The sequence below is a fragment of the Artemia sp. Qi Xiang Cuo genome, chromosome 1 (assembly GCF_049724085.1).
Source record: "Artemia sp. Qi Xiang Cuo chromosome 1, ASM4972408v1, whole genome shotgun sequence".
NCBI classification, from domain to species: domain Eukaryota; kingdom Metazoa; phylum Arthropoda; class Branchiopoda; order Anostraca; family Artemiidae; genus Artemia; species Artemia sp. Qi Xiang Cuo.
The window spans coordinates 21479330-21502777 of record NC_142794.1 but is presented as its reverse complement, the minus strand read 5'-3'; the positions used below and the strand labels follow the sequence as shown (position 1 = coordinate 21502777).

Sequence of the window (23448 nt, the reverse complement as noted above, 5' to 3'; positions counted from 1 at the left end):
TTATATTTTTCCTTCATAACGCGTTTGGGGTAAAGAACTTTTTCCCCTGTTGCCATCTCTGTTTAAAGCTTGGGAGACGGTCCAAACAGTTTTGTTTTTTTTTTGTCTTTCATGTCAGCTTTCGACGCAGGATTGTAGTTTACACAGACCTCGTGGAAATCTGTGAATGCAAAACAATGCTGGAGGCCTTACTTGCATGGTTCATGTCATACTGGGTTTTTGGCATCAAGTACGGGAAGCAAAAAGGTCTACTTACCGTCATGGAGAAGTTTGTTACTTACATTTAAATTTAGTCGAATAGAATAACTTTCTTTGACCGTACAATTTGTTTTGCTTCCAAGCAAGTTTTCCATTCTGCTCGAATACTGCTTATACCTCCAAAAAGCAAATTAAGTCAAATTATACATATTGTTTTATATTCTGAATCTACCAATAGCCACAAGCTGGGCTTTCACTTCAAAGTTTGACCGTTTCCGCCAAGAAACAAGCATTTTTACATCGTATTGATCAGTTTTAGAAGTTGTAACTTTTGCTTCGATCATACAATTCTTTGCTTTCAAGCAAGACCGCAACTCCACCCAAAACTTTGTAACTTTTTTTTTCTACTGCCAGTTGACTTGATATTTTCCACGGAAATATGGACCTGTCTTCAAATTCAGCCTTTACAGTTGGATCCCAGTGTTGTATACCAGTCAAACTACTATTTTCCAAACTACTTTCATGTCAGCTTTCGACGCAGGATTGTAGTTTACACAGACCTCGTGGAAATCTGTGAATGCAAAACAATGCTGGAGGCCTTACTTGCATGGTTCATGTCATACTGGGTTTTTGGCATCAAGTACGGGAAGCAAAAAGGTCTACTTACCGTCATGGAGAAGTTTGTTACATACATTTAAATTTAGTCGAATAGAATAACTTTCTTTGACCGTACAATTTGTTTTGCTTCCAAGCAAGTTTTCCATTCTGCTCGAATACTGCTTATACCTCCAAAAAGCAAATTAAGTCAAATTATACATATTGTTTTATATTCTGAATCTACCAATAGCCACAAGCTGGGCTTTCACTTCAAAGTTTGACCGTTTCCGCCAAGAAACAAGCATTTTTACATCGTATTGATCAGTTTTAGAAGTTGTAACTTTTGCTTCGATCATACAATTCTTTGCTTTCAAGCAAGACCGCAACTCCACCCAAAACTTTGTAACTTTTTTTTTCTACTGTCAGTTGACTTAATATTTTCCCCGGAAATATAGACCTGTCTTCAAATTCAGCCTTTACAGTTGAATCCGAGTGTTGTACACTAGTGAAACTATTATTTTCCAGTCGATTAACAAACTGTTTATAACTGGAAAAGACTTAATTGTAATACAGCTGTTAGATCATAGCCTATTTTTCCAATTACTTAACAATGATATTGGTTTGAATAGTTGTACATATTCATATCAAATGTGTTCATTAATCCAATTGTAAAAGCTACAATTCAAAATATCAAATCAGGACCCTCCCCCCTCCAATAAAACCCTTTGTCCCCCGCCCCCAAATCATGCACTGCCCCCCACCCCCCCAAAAAACCTTTAAGGGCTACCCCGCCCCTAACGGCTAATCATTATCAATTTACGCTAAACAAGCGTAATTGTACGCTAAAAAATTGAGACGTGGATGCTCCCTTGATAGGTAGAAACGAAACTGGTAGCCCACGCCTCTCACGCCAAACCAACAAAAAAGTAAGCTAAATGACTGTAGTTTCGCAAAAGATGATGGTCATTTAACGTTGAAAAAGCGTAATTTCAGGATCACACGGATTGGCAGTGACGAATGCAGTGGACCCACCCATAAAGTTAAATCAGTCATAATGTACGCTAGAAGACCTTTTTTTTTAACCTCTAACAGAAAAACGCTGAATTAGCACCCGTAAGTAAAAGTACGCTTTTAAGCGTAAGGTCCACTTGTTGCACCATAATTTAGCGTAAAAGTGCGAACGGATTTTTCACCGTGTAGCGTCGTTTCCTTAACTTACGAAGAAGCAAAGTTTTATGATAATCGAACAATTTAATCATTTATGTCCATTTTTAAACTTCACAACTGTATTATATGATATATGACACCAAACCCCAAAGAAGCAAAAAGCAGAAGAACCAAAATGAGAGGAAAAAGAAGCAATCCAGGGGCGTATCCAGGGGGCATCGGGCTCAACCCCCCCCCCGAAAATAGATAAATAATAAACTGTCCGAATCGTTAAAAGGTAAAATAAATGCTTATAAACAAATTTTTTAATAATTTTTTTTTGAACGCCACCCCCGAATAAAATTTTAGATACACCCCTAGTCAAAACAAATTTCTGTCTTTTATCTTTTATTATCTTTTCAAAGGCGTATGCAGGGATTCAAGAGTCTAAGAGGAATGCCAGTGAATCCCTTAGTTCTATGACTATCTATCTGTTCTGCCCAACAAATGATGTATGGACGAACGGATGGATAGTCTTATCTATCAACAAGTGAAATGAAATAATTTTTATACAATCCTAAAAAGGGCTTATTCCAGGTGTGCCTCTCAATCGGACGCGGTTTTTAATTTTTTTTTTTTAGAAAAACACCCCCCCCCCAAAAAAAAGAATCACCCCGCGAACAAAAAATCCTGGATATGCCCTTGGTTAAGAGTGATATAGGTGTGCAAATGTTTTGCTGCCAAATTTTTTCCTCAAAATTTTTATCTTCAGGGTTTTAGTACATGTGTTTAGTGTTTCAGTGGCAATTCAAGCTTCCAATTCTAATCAAAACTGCTTGCCAAAGATAAATAAATTCGTGCATATCTAACACTTTCTTCCCGTGTTGCTGAGAAGATTTTGGAGAGAGAGTTTGACACGTTAGAAAAGAGTCTTCTTAGACCCAAAATTTCACCAATTCCAGGAGGACATTTGCACTAGACACAGGAAGGATTTCCCCATAGTCTGTCTATTAAACATTTCATTGCTCTAAGGGTTTGGCTATTTTTTTTACAATCATTTTATATTTCCCTTTTGTATTTTTCAAGACTTCAATGTACCATAAAAGCCTGCAAAGCATAGACAAGAGTATTCAAATTAGTCCGTTATCAGGCTTAAGAAGTTACCACAGTCTTCAAATAAAGCAAGGCCGTTCCAGCCAGGTTTTTCATTAATAAGCTCTTGCATGTGCAGGCCTCAAAATTTTTCATTCATTTTTAGAAGATATAAAGGAAAAATGTGACACGATATAGCTCCCAAATTTTTATATCCTGGCCTTTAGCATCAGGATTAAGACCTGTTTGACATGGTTGCAAAATACATGTTTACATTTAAAAGTGCTTGCGAGGTTGGGTTAATACAAAACCAATATCTAGCCAATGAGAAAGCATCTTAAGAAATTACTAATATAGAGGCTGGAAACAATAGAGGTTTTCCAACATTGAGGGTTTTTTTTACAAAAATTAATTTCACTGATCCACACGCGAAAATTTCTAGATCTTTTGGTGAAGGACATTGACACTAGACACCTTATCGTTTTTTTTTTGGTACCACAGCAAAACTTTCAAATAAAAATAAAATCAGGAAGATTTTCCAGCTTATTCGTTTGAAAAGAAAGATTTTAAGAGTTTAAGCATTGTACCAACTCTTCATAGAATCTAGATTCTAAAAAGTACACCTTTTCAATATTTGCCCAAGTTTTGTAAAGATGGAGTTAGACGCTCAATCTCTCCTGCTGACTATGTCATTGACGGGTCGGCCAAAGATTTCCACAGCAATTCACTTTGTGTACAAAAACTGGAAGCATGTTTCAGAAGGAACATAAACCTTAAATCAAGAAACTTGCAAATTCATTCTTTACTTTTATTCTTCGAATTCGTTTAATTCCACGCTCGAAATCCATCAACAATTTTCTCTAACAACGTTTCAAATTGTTAGAGAATTTCAATAGCAGTTCTTAGTAACTATAATCTGTTAGCAGTGGCGGTTCTTGTCTCTCATTTGCCCAGGGCGGAATCTTGATTAGCATGCTCTGTCACCCAAAAAAATTAAAAATAAAAAAAATTAAATTAAAAAAATTACAAAATGATTATAACTGTTAGATTATTTATTTAAAATTTAACGCCCCCCTAAAAACGCCTCTGTCTGTTAGTGCGTGGAAGCACTTATTAGCAGAACTGTTACTAGCATTGTTTTCATTTTGTTAGTACAAAAGAAACAGGCATTATATTTTTATTAAACAATTTAAGTAGATTATGATTTATAAGGAATATTAAGCACAATAGCAAAAGACAGTGCGTTGATGCGTCAGATATATCGCATGGATACAAGAAAATGTTAATGATTTTTTACTATCTCATTAGTGACAATCTTATCATTGACAAAATTTATCATCGAGGAAATCTTTGGCGGAAGTTTTAAAATACCGTAATTAAATGTCATAGTTTCTAAAACAAATTAGGAAGAATACTATATTTGAAAAATTACATCACAAAGAAACAACTGAAGAGAATCTGTTGGATACAGCCAAGGCCGTATCCCAGATGTTTGTTAGGAAGGGTGGGGGGATATTTGTTGAAAGCCTTTACAAAATGCGTCAAAAATTTGTTTAAATGCATCTTTGTTACTTTAAGACAAGTCGGAAAAAGTCAGCTCAAACCCATATACATCAAACTCGATATAGCTTTCAAGACAGAAACTGTAAAAACACATGTCCTTATTATCTTTAAAACATATTGAAAATTCTGATACTTTTTTTAATTAGAGAAAGAATTGTCTAGAAGTTTTTTTTTACCTAAATTTTTCCTATTTTGATTCCAAGCTGTTGTGTTTATGCTGCCTCATAATTAAAGACGTAACTAAAACTAAACAAAACAGCAGTCAGTAAAATTTTTAAATTCAAAAATACAACCAGAAAAATTCCACGTATATTTGAAAATTAACAGATTTAATCATACCATTACTCGCGACACGTGGGGAAATGACCATTATAAAGAAAGTCTAGTTATATATGGACCGATATTCTAAGCCAGGAGCGTTAGAAGCGCTTTCTAATAAGAGGGAACAGTGCAAACCTAACATTTCATGCGGTTACTAGAAAGATTTACCAAATATTTAGGAACTATAAGATGTTATTATGACATGACTGCACGCAGGGAGGAAGCGAAAGAAGGAAAATCTGCAAATTCTCGGCAAAAATCCTTTTTTTCAAAAATCTACAAAAAAGCAGACCTGTGTCTCAAACAATCAAAATTGAATATTGCATTCGGCAAATATTTCCGGATTTTAGTAAGAGAGGAATGTCGATGTAAAAATCGCAGAATACACAACTACTTCTGTAATTTTTTACAGAAGTTTTTTACATAAATTTTTCAGTCATATTATTACTAGCATACGAGGTAAGAAGATGAATGGATCTGCAACGCCCGTGAAAACTAAGTTTGGCAAAGAACTTCGTGTCTGACAAGAAGAAGACGAAAAGCTAAGGATTCCCCCAAACAATCATTCAAAGCTGAATAAAAATCTGGTCTGGGCTCCGTGCTGGTTTTCAGAAGAAGAAAAAAAGTCTCCTGTGAACCAAGAGGAACAAAACTCCAATATTCTTCCATACTTTGGTTAACGGGATCCACTGACCCTATCAAAACTTTGATGTTACGACTTCGACCGGCTACTTTTTGAATGGTTTTCGGTCTAATTCTAAAAATGAGGAAATAACTGCCAAACAAACACGGGTAAGCCATTGTTATCAAATCTTAACCAAGAAATTTGTCCAAAAGACGCAATTTCCGCAACCAGCCGTAGAAGTTTCGATAATATTTCATGAAGATGTTTGATCTTCGTGAACAGCAATTTTCTCTGGGGAAAATTTCTCGAAAATAGGAAGCAGCGGAAGCACTGTCTCAATTACATACAAGCAACACAAGCTGCAAGCCCAATATTGTCTAAGCTGATTTTGCAAGCACTTCATCGTCAAAGCTGACAAAAATTTTACAGATCCTAAAAAAGGTTGGCTACTTTACACCTTGAACACAATAATCCTATTATAAGCATGGCTGTAAAAACGGAAGTCTGGTTGTATTTTGTAGTTAGAGGGGCAACAGGCCCATGGCTACTCCAATCATACAAACTTTAAATCTTTCAATTATCTCAGTTGAAGCGCTGTGTAACTTGAAGTCGGGAGTGAAATTGAAAGTGCTGAGATTCGCTTGAAATTTGGCAGCCCTGTAAATTCTAGACCAATAAACTATACGGTAAACGCTAGCAGATTTCAAAGTTTTATTTCCTTGACTGCGACACACCTATCATATGTTAAGTTAATTGGCGCAATTAACCTCATTAGTTTGCCTTCGATCTGAGAACGTTCGAGAAAAGGCCGGCGAAGGGTTGTACGCAAGGCCGTATCCAGGTGGGGGCTAAGGGTTTGAACCACCCGCCCCCCAAAATGTTGACTTAGCTTGCTTTAACTCCAAATTAGGATTTAGCGCGTTTTCGCACCAAATCAGGATTAATCAAAACCGCTCGATTTCGTAAAGTCATTATCCAATTTCGTTCTTACCAACATGTGCCACGGATAAAAACTTGTCCACCACTGAAAATATTCAAATGATGCACCTCACCATGGCGATCAGTTATAAAAAAAAAAAATTATAAAAAAAAAAAAAAAAAAATAAAAGTTTTTTTGCCCTGGGTCAACTTTTCTGATGTCGCTACTTAGATACTTAGACAAGAGCAAAGAGTTATCCAAAATTTCTAGAACTATTTAACTCTACGCGGCACCTGTGTTATCATTCCCTACTGCAGGTCCAAACGCAGAAAATGAAACAACAAGCTCAACCGAAATAACGAATGGATATGGGCGCCAATTGTAGATAGCAGCACTTTCAGACCCGCAGGCAAATGCTCCTTTTTTGGATCTCTAAACTTTTCAATTAATCATTCCCAGAAGGTTCTACATACTGTTCTAATAGATCAAAGTACCTTGTTTCCCATGTATCTCAACTTATCGTAAAGATACGATACGACGATACTGATACGATGCAAGAACGCTAATATTGATTAGGACATCAATATTAGTAAACAATTCTTTTGCAATATTGAAAAAATGGAGTGGTCATTGAAAATCTAGATGTGAATTTGTATGGAGCATGCGACTATAATTTAATAGAGACTGTTTCAAAATTTATTGTTTCATTGCTAAACTCCTGACGAAAAAACCAGTGGCGTCCATACTAATCATGGATCGCGAACGATTTCTTTCTGGGAAGCATCTTACTTTTATATTACAAATTATGCTCTTTATACCCTACACACACACACAAACACACACACACTATATATATATATATATACCTCTGTTACCAAAAGCTTCAGATTTGAACACATTGCTGCATAACTCAAATGTAGTTTACATCAGCCATTACGCTAAGTGCAGAAGTCTTCTTCTATCAAAAGTTTGCGAACAACATCTTACAAAAATTAGTTAATTAAATACCTTGTGACGGCGCAGTGGATGAGGCTGTGGCTTTTTATCAAAGGTTTCCCGGTTCAATCCCGCCTGTCACAAGGAAACTAGGCATTATGATTTGTACTGATTAATTTTTTTCCTAGATTTTAGGCTAAAAGCCTTCGATATTAAAAAATCATGGTTGCAAACCTTTCACAGTGTTGGACTTTTGAATGAAATTTAAGATAATAACAAAACAAATCAAGAATCACCTGTGTTCTTCAAATAATTTGTTTTATATTTCATAAAGAAAATCAAGAAGCTGTTACGTCCAAAAATTAAGCTAAATGGGAAAACCAAACCATAAAAACTTAAATATTCTTAAATATATTGTATACATATGTTTTAATACCTTGAAAGATTGAAAGAACAAGGTGAGAGAAAAATTACCATTTAAGATCGCTTAAAACAGAGATCTTGGTACAATTTGCCTCTCCCCCTCCCATCAAGAAATTTCCTAATAAGGCTAATGAAAGTCTCTTCTAGGATTCTCTGGGAATATTTGAGAAAATTTCGCTTTTTATCAGGCATATCAGCCGTAATTCAAATTAAGCCCGATTCATAGTAAGATGATTTCAGCCAATCAGAATTTTTCTCAGCGTTGTCAGAAAATTTTCTGAAAAGCCTTATTGAAATTTTTTAAAGATTGAAAAATGCGCTGAAAAGGCACAAAACATGCAGAAATAGAACCGTTTCCACAAGGAAACTTTTAAGCGAGTTCTGAAAGCTTTCAGCGTAAGTAATATCATAATGCTGGATTGGTGAATGGATATATCTGAAACAAATTAATCCAATAAAATAGAATTTTTTTTCACAATAACCTTTATATTGAACTAAAACATAAATACATTCATACATCTTGACCATTCATAGCCAGTTATAGCTATAGCCTTGCTGTAAAATTGCAGGTTTCACAGGGAGCATAAATCCTCAATCTGTAACCTTCACAGAATCATAAATCTGTCCTTTTTTATTAAACTTTTTTTCTCTTTTGTATACTGTATAAAATATTAAGTAGTGATAAAAAAAAACTTTTATTATCTGTAGACACAGAAATTGAAAAATATACAGCATCAAATATATCATAGACATATCAACTACTACTACTACTAACAACTCACTGCAGCACAAAGCCGCTTGAGGGCAACACAGCTACGCACACTCTTCCATCCCAATCTATTTAAAACCACCCTCTTTACACAATCCCAACAAGTTCTCATTTCCCTTAAGCCTTCCTTAACGAAATCCTCCCACCCAATTCGGGGGTGACCTGCGTTTGGACCTAGACGGTTCATTTAGCCCTGCTTTCGTTTGGCCCTGACAAGGACTAAATTTTGTAATCTGGCATTTCGCATCATAGTTTAAAAAAAATTAAATCTAGAAAAATGTTCAATAAGTTTACTCTTTTGCGAATCAGGGTGCGCATTTCACATGATTCACAGGGAGCCCCAAACTTAAAATATTCCATATGCAGATGCATCTTTTAAATGTAGCACAACATAATAGCTGCAAAAACGCAAACCTGGGCATTTAAGAAGAAAAAGATGACTTACAGGGTAGTATTCGCTGCCTTCTTCATCGCCATCGTCATAAACAGAAGGTGATGGACAATTAGACATGTCGGTGCGTACAGAAGCAGTTTCACTGACAGTCTGAAAGTAAAAAAATAATTTAGAACTAATAAATGGCTAGTCATGAGCAGGGCCGTATCCAGGAATTTTGTTGGGGGGGGGGGGGGTATTTTTTGTTCATTCAACTCGTTATGTGCCGGAGATAGAGATATTCAGTTTTGGTGGAACTTACATCATTAGAAAGTGTGAATTTTGTATTTTCGACTAAACGGAGCAGAATTTTTTTTTTAAGTTCAGGAAAGGGCAGCCCCTAAAAATATTCTAGCATACCTGTTTGAAAAACGTAAAAAATCAGCTCAAAGGAAGCATCATATAAACAATTTGAAAACTTTTGGAATTCCATACGGTGCTACCCACTAGTATTGAAAACATAACCGACACATGGTAATATTTATGCTGTAGATATGTTGAATAGACAGCACTTTGTTTAAAAAGTAGTAGAATATTATTTTATTTTTATTTTGAACTAGCCTCTCGTTAGCTATTTGAACTGTTGACACATTTGACTAATTTGTCAGCGATGGGAGCTCCATGTGGTGCTGGAAACGTTCGTTAATGGGCCTGTCTTTGAGGCGGTCAGTCGACGCTGAGACTCGCAAAATAATTTTTATTTATCGAATGGCCATATAAGCGTTACTCTAAATTAGTGTTTCCTAAATTAAGTTTCTGATACTGTTCATCCCCTTTAAAAAAACCTTTTATTTCAAGAAAAGCAATCAGCACTTTCTTTTTTAAATCAATATAGCGTAGAGGCCTCAACATTTTGTGTTAGAAATGATGTTTAAGCTTCAGAGTCCGAAAATCCAAGCGATACATTTTAAGCTTTTTTTCATCGGGATCTTCACTTGAAGTCAATAAACAAAATTAATTTCAGAAAAAGAAGGCAAAGCATTATTTGTGAACCCTTTCAATTCTTACCACTGCATCTTTGGTTGTTGTATACAGCAGAAGCGCTCATATCGGTCGTGACACGATTCCCGCGACATCATAAACGGAGATTTGTTTTTTCCCATCCTGTCTGGCTTGGCCTTATAAGCGTGTAGATATACAGGAAGGGTAAACTCCTTAAAGACAGGTCCAAAATATCCTTCCAACAAAAAATGCTGGCCTCAATTTTTTTTTTTTAATGCGCGATATTTAACATGTAAAATGATTCAGCGAGAGTACTAATTGATTTTGAAAAATAGGTATATGAGAAAAAGGGTTTCCTCACCAAGTAGGTGCACACACCCCATCTTAAATACTTCCTTGTATTTGATTTATAATTTGCCTTTTTTTCGGGGAGGGGGAGAAACAAACTCTATTCCTCAAATAATCATATATACACCTGCCCCCTCTATTTTACAAGAAAATCCAATATTTCTTATATATTCTCAGCACGTTAAGGCCGAAACACTGAACAGTTTGATTCCCCCTCACCCCCCGATCACCCTGAAGGATTTCCTCTCCCAGAAAGGATTAGAAATATGTGGCCTAAACAAACCTTTTTTATTATTTTCTGACTCCATCCCCCACGAAATACTAGTGCCCCCCCCCTTGAGAGTCAGATCTCTTTGAAGTTGTGTAGAGACCTAAAACAAAATTTGGAAGGAACACTCCACAGTGCAAAAGATCTTAAATGTATCCATCAAACAGGGCCTTATCCATGATTTTTGTGTTCGAAGCGGGGGGGGATACAAAAGAACTTTACAAAATACGAATAAAAAGGTGTCCACATATTTTTTGTGTGTGTGTGTGAGTGGGGGGGGGGGGGAGGTATTTCACATGGATGGGAGATTGTCTTCTTCCAGAAAACATGGGGAAAACTAAACATACCTAACCCATGCTTATACAGGATACGCTCCATAGATGTGAAAGGTGAAAAAAACAACGGTTCTTACCCTTTGTCGAATCGAATCCCGTCCATCCATCATTCTTAGTCCAAGACCTAATACCTAGTCCAAGAAAAGGGGATAATGTAGACACAAAGCGTCCTGTCAAAATGAACCTTCACAAATTTTATAGTTTAAGGTTCATTACAACTACCAGAGGAGTAATGCACCGTCAAAATTCTGAAAAAAGAAAAATAAGTGATAGAAAATTACTAGTAAAAAAACATTACTTTGGACTTGTTTGATAAGATGACAGAAAAAGAACTTGGAACATTTCCAGTTCCTTGTTTTTCTCTCTATGGGAAAAAACAGCGCATGCATTAATTTAGTAACTATGAATCTCCCTTGAAAATTAAATACAATTCTTAAATAGATACAATAGTAGTACAAAAGCCTTGCATTTTGACTTCTTTTTTTTTTCAGATAAGGCGTTATTCAAATATAGCTTTACAGAAGAAATAAGAAAATACTAATTGAAATATCCTCAATATCATTTTTCACGGTAAATCTCTGCAATGATTCACTAATGAAAGGGAAATGTAATCTAAAAGATCAAGGGGTCATTCACGATGAGATTCAGCGAATGCCTAGGATCCATGAGGTAGCAGAGTGGGATTGATCTCTGGAGATCAGTCTCCAGAACAAAAAGAAGAATTATATGGTGAACATTTTATATCTTAATTAGCAAACCAGAAAGTAGGCTACTATGAATGGGTTTGGCGCTAGCCCAATTTCGGCGTTAGCTAAATCCTAATAAGCCCTTAACTCAAGCAAGGTCTGCAAATTTTCTTTTGTGAATCTTGGGCACATGCCTATGTTTCCCTGACAAATTGCACAGTAGAACTACATAAGCCGGATATAAATATAGTACGGGCTTCACAATATATGTTATGCAAGACGTGGTTTGCGACGGAAAACAATTAATATAATAGATTAATTGATTGACACGAGAATCTTTCTAATATTTCAATTATAAAAACTAATATCTTAAAGATATAAAAAAGTAACCATATCCAAGACCCTATCCAAGATTTTTGTTCGGGGGAGGTACAAAAGAACTTTATAAAATTAAAAAAAAACATGTTTATATATGTTTCTATTACTTTTTACGAGTCGGACGAAAAACTACGGGGGAATTGAAACCGGATAGCCCCCCCCCCCTCCATGGATACGGCCCTGCCCACATATATTAAAACACAAAATTTCTTCCGAAAGCTTACCTTACAAGCCTAAATGGAGGCAGTAGCATTTCTTATTAGCCAGTACACACTCGAGAAGTTGGCTGAATGTAAGATCTAAGAAAACCGGTTTCGTAGGCACAAAGAAAAATAAAGGGAGACAGAATGCATTAGACTTATATAATTTGGCCTATATATTTGCACAATTGGGGGTGGGGGTATGGTTAGGTTACTTTACCCCCCCCCCTCCCGAATGTGCAAATATACAGACCAAATTATATTATTATGTAAACTAAAGTATCATATAATCATCATATTTTGGCATATTTCATTAGGATTAACCTACCATAACTTCTCGATTGTGTTCTGGCTAATATGGAAGTATCCAAGACAAAAGCGTTTCCACGATCATCATTTCCTAAATGGGCGTTCAGACGCTGGATTCTGTCTCAGACTCTGTCCAAGTTTCCTGCTCAGAATGGTTGTCCAGGGTATTTTTCAGGAATAGGAAATTCACAATTATAAGTGTCACCTAAATAGGTGTTTTCAGTTCTGAAAATGTTGCTCGGTAGTTCCTATTTCCAGGTTTCAACCATTCTGGGCGGGAAACTCTTACAGAGTCTGAGACAGAATCCAGTGTCTGAACGCCCACTAATGCTAGCGCTTAATAAAGATTATCTACGAGAAAAATAGGCATTCTAACCTACGAAAATTAACCTGAAGGGGAAGTTCCGTGAAGCAAGATAATGAAGAACAGTATTATGGTACAATTAAGCCAACAATGAGGGCTACAGTTGCCAAAATTTAAATATGGATTGTTGAAAAACTATAGGGTGAGAACAAACAATTCTCATGGTCAATCTTATCCTTGGTGTCTGGAAAGCACAGTTTATAGAATTATAGAATATCTATAAACTGTGCTGGAAAGCAACTACTTTAAGTTTTTACTAGAAAAAAAAATCATACTCGACCTGCATATTGGCCATTGGCTACATTTTTTGTTAATATCACAAAAGGAAATATGTAAAACTAAGGATGAATACTGGAATTGGTACTTTCGCATTATCAGGGCCCCTCTAAAGAAGTCCAACAAGAGATGCTACAGTCAAACGTGAAAGACGCAATGAAAAACCCGTTTTTACCAGATGATTCAATACACCGCAGTAGAGAAATACATTGTATAGCGTGGTTTTAAGATATTTAAAGAATTGTTCTTTGGCGTTTTGTGAAGGGGGGGGAGGTACCTAGGTTAGGTTACGTATTTAATATATGCTATGCTTTGCCCCCCCTCCCCCTAATGTGCAAATATATAGCCCAAATTTGTTTTCTAAAATATTATATAGTCATCCTATTTCATTTTATTTCATTAGCATTAACCAAACTTGACTTTTTAGAGAGGCCCTGATAATGCGAAAGTACCCAGGAATTTATTGAAGGAGGGGAGCACTAAAGTTTGAAAAAAGTAGAAAGTCGACAAACTAAATCGAGAATCTGAGCAACTTCAGAAAAAATCGTCAACATCTCAATATCTCTGTCTGTGTGCTCGTTGTCAACTCTGTTTTATGCTTTTCACGGGGGATGTTTTCTCCACTTTGTTAAAATGCTTCACGTTACACATCACATGAATTAAAATACTCTATTCTGATGAAGGCAAAGAATGGGCGAAAGTGAGATTGAAATACGATTTATTCAATCTTGTATTTAACTGTCAGGATCAGCTGGGTTTTTTTTTCAGTCAAACACAAACCCCAACTAGCCTATTTTTAGAAGAACTGTCACTACGTGGTGTGATAACCCCCTATCAATTTCCAAGTTTGAGATACCCCCCCCCCCTAAAAAATGTTGTTCGACTCGTAAGAAAACATGTAAACAAATTTGTGTTGCGTTTTAAAGTTTTTTGTATACTTCCCCCTCCCCCAAACAAAAATCCTGGATACGGCCCTGTCTGTACTTTACTTGCTCCTTTCTTACAGTTAAACAAACTATGTCCGCTCCACCAAAGTCGAGAGGATTTGAAACCTTAAAAATCATTTTTATCTCAAAGACAAACGGTCCATTACCGGATTTTCCCAGGGACTAATTACCATTGAAAGCTATTGAGGATTTGTGGTTTGACTATAGAATTTGATTCACAAGACAGTAAAACGGTGTCGGCAAGGTTTTCAACCAAAGGGAGCTGCACCACAGGAAATTCTCAAAATGCAAAATTGATCGGATGGTATTTCTTTTGAGGCGATTTTTGACGTTTTCCCAGCAGATATACTATAAAATTTTCAGAGACTTCCCTTTCCTGAAATTTCGAACAAAATTATTATCTGTTTAATCAATTTATTTTTTTTACACTTCCCAATGATACAAGTTTCATCAAAACTTGATATCTCTGTCTCTGGCACAAAACAAGAGAAGTTAAATGGTTTTTCTAAGATTTCTGGGAAATTTGGTATCGGTTTTAGTTTTCTGTGGTTTATTTGCATCTCTTATCCAAGCTCTATAAGTTATGGGAACACTGTGCTAATAGTCGAATTTTAATCAATTTTAAATAGTTTCCCCTTAACAGTACTGTCAAATTTCTTCCATCCTTCATTCGAATTTCAAAGTTTAAAACAAAATTAATTTAGGAAAAAAAGATTTGTGACAGATATTTCCTTTCCGAAATTAGCACAGTTAAACACATCTCCAGTGATGCCAAAAAATTTTTTTTTACACATTTTTATGTTTCGGGAACGGGAGATGGGGACCTGTCTCCATTAGCTTCGCTTTTAATATACAAAGAGTTAAAGACTACAGAAGTTACCTTTGTGTTCTATATTAGTATATCCGCCAAAATTATGTTATAATCCATGTAAACAGAGTACGTATTGATAGTAGACTGCATATCCAATAACCTACGGTAAATTACATCCGTGTCAAGGCCCTTTAGTGACCAATGCAACCCTTTTGTAACTGAGGATTAATTTTCCAATCTTCCCATATAAATGCCAATATTGAGCAATTGAGGTCAAAGACTTGTTTTAACGAACTTCATGCATTAGAATTAGTAATTCTAGCGACAAAGAAAAAAAGACAGCTTAGATAAAAAATGACGAGGCATGCACTAATGAAAAACAGTGGATCACTTCTTTGATGAGCTTTGCTTCGGTTTAGCCCCATATAATTATAGCTATGATTCAACTTGATGAGCATACTTCAGAGGCGGTTTTAGGGGGAGAGGGGACACTTGCCCTGGGTGCAGACATTTTAGGGGGGGGGGGAATTCCAAAAAATAATGTAACGGTCAGTCATTCTGTATTTTTTTTTTTTTTTGTTAAAATGAAGTAGAGGGCGTAGTCGGTAGTTAGTAATAGCAAATTCCATTTGAAATTTTAATTTTGCCCATACCTTCATCACCATTCCTTGGGAAAAAAAAAATAAGTGGACAGAATTTAACTAATTTTAATGTTTTGATGATCCTTGTATTCAAATTTTGTTAATAAATCCAAACTTTGTTAAAATCTGGCCAGATAATTTTTGAGGGGCAGGGGGTGGGCACTAATCAAGATTTTGTCCCAGGCGCAAGAGATGCCAGAACCATCAATGCATATCTTTGTATAATTTTTCACACTTTGGAGGGCGGCTGGACCATAAAAAACCTTCACCACGACACTGCCATCATCTGTTGCTAAGACATCCATCCTTTTACCTCAAAGATTGTAAACATTTTCTAATCTTAAAAGATTTCATTTTAGATTTTCACCGCAAATCTGAGGAGGGGTACAGTTTTGTATCCACCCCCATCCACAATTGCAGAGCCTGCTGTTCTGCTCCTATCTCTACCCCTATTACCACCAAATTTTCAAAGCTTTACCAATTGGATACTATGAACGGTCCTTAAAGTTTCCAAGAAACAACTGACATCTTTTACATCTGTATCAAAAATCATCAACAATATTTTTTAGTTAGTCCTATTTACGGGGAAAAAGCAAATATACACGCAAATTACTGATACGGATCAGGCAGTTAATAACTGAGGAGGTCGTATCAAGAAAGGAGATCTTTAACCCTGAAACACCCGTCAAGGCTCTAGAAATGGATTCTTGGCTGTAGCTCGTCCATTGAAAATGTCATTTTCTATGAGCGATATGAGAACTACACCTAGGCACAAAGCACTGTGCGCCACGAGTGATATGCACAACATGGCGTACATAATTCTTGAAAGTGAGAACCTCAATGCTCCAATGATAACAAAACAAGTAAAGTTTTCTTTTTGTCGCAGTGTTTTACAGACTCGATAAATTTGGACCACAATGAATTCGCGAGCGAACTCATAAGACATTCACCCTATTGCGTTAAAGGTAACGAAATGTTTTATCACTAAAGATTTTCAGGTACTGGTACGTTATAAGGACACTTTTATACACAGTTTATATAATTATCCAGTAAGTTTACCGCTGGCTCTTCATTCTCGGTGAGAACAAAAAGCTCCTCCCACTTATTTCTGCATTTATTGTCCACTTATTGGTGAGCCGGCCAAGTGGTTTTGTCAGTACTTGTTCCGTAGGTGATTATTCTTTGTCTACCCGTGAAAAGATCTAATGCCGCTTATGTTTATACCGGTTTATACATTCTCTGGAGCAACCGCACCTCGGTCCGGGTTTTTATAATGGGTAAGATAGGGAAAGATAATACTGCTAATTATATAAACTGTGCTTTTATATAATGTACAAGGAAACCAGTCACGAAAAACCCGTCAAACAGGCTATTCTCAAAAGACCGATATACATGAATGACTGCAAAGCCGTGGTTTCTCAATGAATTATAATATTTAAACGATTGTTTTTTGGGTTCAAGGGGGAAAACGGTACCTAGATTAGGTTAGGTTACTTATTTAATATATGCTATGCTTTACCCCCACCCCCTAATGTGCAAATATATAGCCAAAATTTGTTTATAAATTATTATATATTCATCCTATTTTATTTTATTTCATTAGCATTATACAAACTTGACTTTTTAGAAGTGTCCATATAACGCACCAGTACCAATTTATCACTAAAGATTTTCATTTTAGCCAAAAAAATCTTTCACCGCAAATTTGAAGATGGGTGCAGTTCTGTATCCATCCCCGTCCTCAATTGCAAAGCCATTTGTTCGGTGTCCATCCCTAACCCCCCTACTATCAATCGTCCCAGGTTTTACCAATTGAATAGATTGAACGATCTTTGAAGTTTCAAAGAAACCAATCATAATGTTTGTCTTTTATCAAAACAATTTGTTCTAAATTAGCCTTATTTACCAGAAAAAGAAAACATACACGTTAATTCTTAGATACTTATACGGATAAAATGATTAACAATAAAGTTTGATGTAGTATCAAAATACAGATGGAGGGGGGCTTAATCCCGACACAGTGGTCTAGGCTCTAATACTGGATTCTTGCTTGTAACTCGGTCATTGAAACGTCATATTCTATGAGCGATTGTTGGAACTATACCTAGACATGAGTATCTGCCGAGACACGTCTCGTCATGGAGATACGTTTGTTGCCATTGTTCCGCCATGTACGAACCAATGTGCGCCACGAGTAAAATGCATCACCAGATGAAAATAATTCTTGAGTCGGAAACTTAATAATACAATTATGTCAAAACTAGCAATGTGTCTTCTTTTTCCTGCAGTCTGTTTTACGAATTCGTTAAATTTTGGTTCCCAACAGGCTACTTTCACCGAGCTGGATTCCCGAGTTAGCTTTTCAGCTGAATTTACCATAATGCAGACCTATTTACGCAATCCTAACAAAGAAAAATTGTTAGCATCAATCAAGGCCATATCCACGATTTTTTCGGGTGAGGTTACAAAAAAGGATCAAACATTTGTTTATATACGTTTTTTTTACGTATTTACGAATTGGACAAATGTATCGGGGGGGGGGGGGGTCATCCCTCCCGAAGTTTTTTTTTCAAAAAATATGGCTAGAAGCTCTTTTTCATCCTACAATAAAACGTTGACATGACAGTGATTGAAGCTATGACGAAAAGGCTCACATTTATACCAAAAGATCGTTATCTAGGTTCGTTAGTTGAATTTTATTTCCAATATATCATTATGGACAATTGAAACAAATAAAATATCAGCAGGGCAATTGAGAATAAAATATCAGCATACGACTAGTTTTGCAGTCCGTCCCAATATACATTGACCAATACTGTTGTGGACCTTCCGGATCTGACAACCCGACCAGAAACAATTTAGGTCTTATTTTGCAAAATACGGTCACGAGCTTACCTAAGTACTAAAGTAAAGCAACCGTGGAAAAAGTATTTTCGTGTTATGTCACCCCAGTGGATTGATGAACGAAGTCGATGGTCAAGTCAATCTTATAGTGCCCATTTAGCTATAAGCTGACTTCCATGTAGTTTGCTAAACATATAAAAGTAAAATAAAACTTATTAAACCGCAGCCACCAGCCACCAATCGAATCACGAGAAGTTCCATTGTGTTGTAAATCAAAAGTTTTTGGACTGATTAAAAATTTTACTTCTTTTCTAACCCCCCCCCCCCAGCTCAGTGTCCAGACAAGGTCCCAGCTAGATATGACAGCCCTACCTAGGACTTGAATCTTCATTCCAATTAGCGTGTTAACTGGTCCATGATGCCTTTAAATTCACCCAAAAGTATTGCAATTTAACACTCAAGAGCCCACAAAGAGTCAACGCAACATAAATGCGTCGTTCTAACTACCTATAGTTCTAATCGGCCAAGTAAAGTAAAATACTCCAAAAATACCCCTTGCCACGTCAGAATTAATCAACTACCAAGAAAAAGTACCCAACCTGATCTTAAACATATATCATTTATGGCTTAAGGCCAGGCTTTAAACGCAGATGCATCATCGTGTGTTCAACATGCCATATTTGATACCTGAGTCTCTGAACGCTTTTAATCAATTGACATACGTGCGTAGTATTCAGAGGTTAGGCTCACGCACTACTTAAACGAAGAGTATTGCAATATTTTTAAGTAGTAATCATCAAGACAGATACAAACAGAACAATTACGCAAACCTGAACAAAGAATATAGAAAAATACATTATTTAGTACATAAACAAGCATAAGCATAACGGGAAATCTTAAAGAGTAACAAATATAAAGAAAAACAATTTAAGGCACTAAATATATGCTAAAAATATTCTAATTATAAAAGCTGCAACACTGAATTTTTCAGGTGTAAGAATTATTACATATTACGCTTTTAATCAATTGACTTACGTGCGTATTCTTCAGAGGTTACGCTCTAGTACTACTTAAACGAACAGCCATAGGCGTTCAACATATTCTTCTTATTTTTTATTTTCGAAACTTCAAAGGTGACTCATTTGGTTAGAAATTGTGATTTCTGGTGGTCTTATTCAAGAATCAAAATTTATTGGAGGGCAACGAGTCCCAAACAGTGCCTGTTTTACTACCCGACGTCCATAAAACTCGCAGCTGAAAACGCTTGATGCTGAGGAATAGAATTTCCCTCTCAATTACTCGGACTATCTGTCTTGGCCTTTTCTACAGTTAATAAAAAAAAAATCCACAAAAGAAGTTTTTCAAAGAAAAGGAAAGAACTCCATCAAACCAAAAATGAGCAAAAACAAAACAAAAAATCTAGCAAGCGTGAAACCACCACATATCAGCATCGATAAATAAATGAAACCAAAACGAACAGAAATTACAATAAATAACCAAGTCAAACTCAAAACGAGCAAAAATTAAAATAAGTTGGGCTCAAAACCCCTGTGCCTTCCCAAGGCCAGAACATAATTTGCACTTTACCGAAATAATATAAATGTTTTTACTTTTATAACTTTAATAAATCAAATAAAATTAACATTTTGATTACTAAATATTAGTATATGTATATTAAACTGACAATGAACATTCATTTGTTGTTTTTTTTCAGTAAAGTGCAAATTATGTTCTGGCCTTAGGAAGGCATAGGGGTTTCGAGTCCAACTCATGTTAATTTCTTCTCGTTTTGAGTTTGACTGTGTTATTTGTTGTATTTTCTGTACGCTTTGGGTTTCATTTATTTATTGATGCTGATTAGTGGTGGTTTCACTCTTGCTAGATTATCTGATTTTAGTTTTGCTCATTTTTTGTTTAATGTAGTTCTTTACTTTTCTTTGAAAAACTTATTTTGTGGGAAAAATTTTTTTTTTAATTAATTTCTGTTCGTTTTATATTGACTTAGTCTTTTCAGAGAAGAAGAAAATAATAATTTAAATCTTTTCGTTTTTTAAGACTTAATAGTTTGGCCTGCTATTTGTATGCTGGAGATAAATTTTCAGCAATTTTTAACAACATACATCCTTTTAAAAATCTGGACACAAATAGTAGTGTTTACTATAGTTTCATACCTCCTCTAGTTGACCTGAAATGGAAAATTTGATACCATTCGTAAAAAATCTTTTTACTTTCTTTGATAGCTTGGATACACTTAAGCTATTTTGATTTTGTTAAATTTTAAGAGCAGAAGTAGCCCCGAAAATTTGAACATAATACCCTCAGTCGTTCTTGGGATACTGCTGAGATGCCTTATTGGGAATTAGCAATAACACAGTGCATTTTGATTTAATCTCAAGGCAACATTTAGTTTTTAAACATAATGAGCAAATGGGAGGGTGGGCGTGGGATTAGTTGCCCTCCAATCACTTTCAACTATTAAAAAGGGCATCAACTCTTTCTGTTTTCAATCAAATGAGCCCTTTTCAAAGTTCCTACGACAACTCCTTCGATACGAAGTGCCCTGGTCTAAAAAAAATAAAAAATAAATAAGTAAAATAAAAAAAAATAAAAAAATACATTGTACCCAAATCGATCTTTACTATAAAAATGTCAAGCCCTCCAATCACTTTCGACTATTAAAAAGGGCACTAGGCCTTTCAGTTTCCAATCGAATGAGCCCTTTTGAAGTTTTTACGACAACACTTTCAATAAAACCTTATATGCCCCCAGGGCATAACTTAAAACCCTTGCCCTGAGGGCTGGGGTTGTCATCCTCAAAGACCTAATTTCCAGAACTATCGACTACGTTCAACAAAACTGGCTATCTCAAAATTTTGATTCGCTGTGTATGGGGCAATGGTGGGCGTGAGAGGGGCGTTAGTCGATCTACAATCAATTTTAATTATTAAAAAAGGCACTAGCCCTTTTAATTTCCAATCAAATGAGTCCTTTTGGAGTTTCTATAACAACGCTTTCAATAAAACTTTATATGCCCTCAAAGCATAACTTCAAACGCTTGCCCTGTGGGCTGGGGAGGGGGGGGGTGTCATCCTCAAAGACCTAATTTCCAGAACTTTCAACTATGTTGAACAAAATGGCTATCTGAGAATTTTGATTGGATGTGTTTGGGGGGAATCGTGGGCGTGAGAGGGGGGTTAGTTACCCTCCAATCACCCTTGACTATTTAAAAGAGCACTAGCCTTCTCAATTTCCAATTGAATGCGCCCCTTTTGAAGTTTTTACGACAACACTATCTATAAAAACCTTATATGCCCTCAGGGCATAACTTACAACCTTTGCCCTGGGGACTCTAGGGGGTTTGTCATCTTCAAATACATAATTTTCAAAACTTCCAACTACGTTGAACAAAATAGCTATCTCTAAACTTCGATTGAATGTGTTTGGGGAAATTGTGGATGTGAGAGGGGGGTTAATTGTCCTTCAATCACTTTCGACTATTAAAAAGAGCACTAGCCCTTTTAATTTCCAATCAAATGACTCCTTTTTGAAATTTCTGCTACAACTTTTTATACAAACCCTATATGTCGCCAGGGCATAATTTAAAACCGTTGCACTGAGGGCTCTGGGGGGGTTATCATCCTAAAAGACCTAATTTCCAGAACTTCTAACTACGTTGAATAAAATGGATATCTCAAAATTTTGATTGGATGTGTTTGGGAAAAAGATGGGCGTGAGAGGGGGGTTAGTTGCCCTTCAATCACTTTTGACTATTAAAAAGGTAACTAGCCCTTTCAATCTCCAATTGATTGAGCCCTTTTTGAAGTTTCTACAACATCGATTTCTATAAAAAAAAACCTTATATGCCCTCAGGGCATAACTTACAACCGTTTCTCTGAGGGCTATGGGGGGGAGGGGTTGTCATCCTTAAACATCTAATTTCCAAAACTTTCAACTACGTTTAATAAAATGGCTATCTAAAAATTTTGGTTGGATGTGTTTGGGGGAAAGGTGGGCGTGAGAGAGAGGTTAGTTGCCCTCAAATCACTTTCGACTATTAAACAGGGCACTAGCCCTTTGAATTTATAATCGAATGAGTCTTTTTTCAAGTTTCTACAACAAAGATTTCAATAAAAACCTTATATGCCCCCAGGACATCACTTCTAACCCTTGCCCTGAAGACTGTGGGGGGAGTGTCCTGCTCAAAGGTACAATTTCCGGAACGTTCAACTGCGTGGAACAAAATGGCTATCTCAAAAGATTGATTGGATGTCTTTGAGAAAATGGTGGGCATGGAAGGGGTGTTAGTTGCATTCCAATCACTTTTGACTATTAAAAACGGAACTAGCCCTTTTAATTTCCAATCGAATAAGCCCTTTTTGAAGTTTCTATGACAATGCTTACTATAAAAACCTAATATGTCACCGGGGCATAACTTACAATCGTTGCCCAGAGGGCTTTGGGGGGGGGTGTCATCCTCAAAGACCTAGTTTCCAGAATTTTCAAATACGTTGAACAAAATGGTTATCTCAAAGTTTTGATTGGATGTGTTTGGGGAAATGGTGGGCGTGGAAGGGGTGTTAGTTGCCTTCCAATCACTTTCGACTATTAAAAAGGGCACTAGCCATTCCAATCTCTGATCAAATGAGCCCTTTTCAAAGTTTCTATGAGTTTCTATGAGTTCCTTTGATACAAAGTGCCCTGGTATGGAAAAAGAAGACAAAAAAATAAATAATACATTGTGCCAACATTGTTCTTTATCTTTAATTAATTAAAGAAAACTGTTTCACAAAATAAGTTTTTCAAAGAAAAGTAAAGAACTCCATTAAACAAAAAATGAGCCAAAATAAAATCAAATAATCTACCAAGCGTGAAACTACCACAAACCAGCATCGATAAATAAATGAAACCCAAAATGAGCAGAAATTAACATAAGTTGGGCTCAAAACCCCTATGCCTTCCCAAGGCCAGAACATAATTTGTACTTTATAGAAAAAAATATAAATGGTTTTACTTTTATAACTTTAATAAATCAAATAATATTAACATTTTGATAGCTAAATATCAGTATATGTATATT

The 23448-nt window shown here is 36.0% G+C and overlaps 1 protein-coding gene across 3 annotated transcripts in view; it reads right to left on the bottom strand.

Moving 5' to 3' along the window:
* LOC148956111 (monocarboxylate transporter 14) overlaps positions 1-23448 on the bottom strand; it is an 84487-nt gene that overhangs the window by 47206 nt on the left and 13833 nt on the right. Inside the window, exons 1-3 of one of the 3 annotated variants that reach the window (XM_089094670.1) lie at positions 18744-18862; positions 10993-11163; positions 9035-9133 (exon numbers count right to left, since the gene is read on the bottom strand). In XM_089094670.1, coding sequence (XP_088950796.1) covers positions 9035-9133; positions 10993-11025 — 132 coding nt within the window. In that variant the 5' untranslated portion in view covers positions 11026-11163; positions 18744-18862. Of the gene's footprint in view, positions 1-9034; positions 9134-10992; positions 11164-14955; positions 15087-18743; positions 18863-23448 lie in introns of those variants that run through there. The other 2 variants (XM_089094756.1, XM_089094599.1) reach the window with 2 other exon arrangements.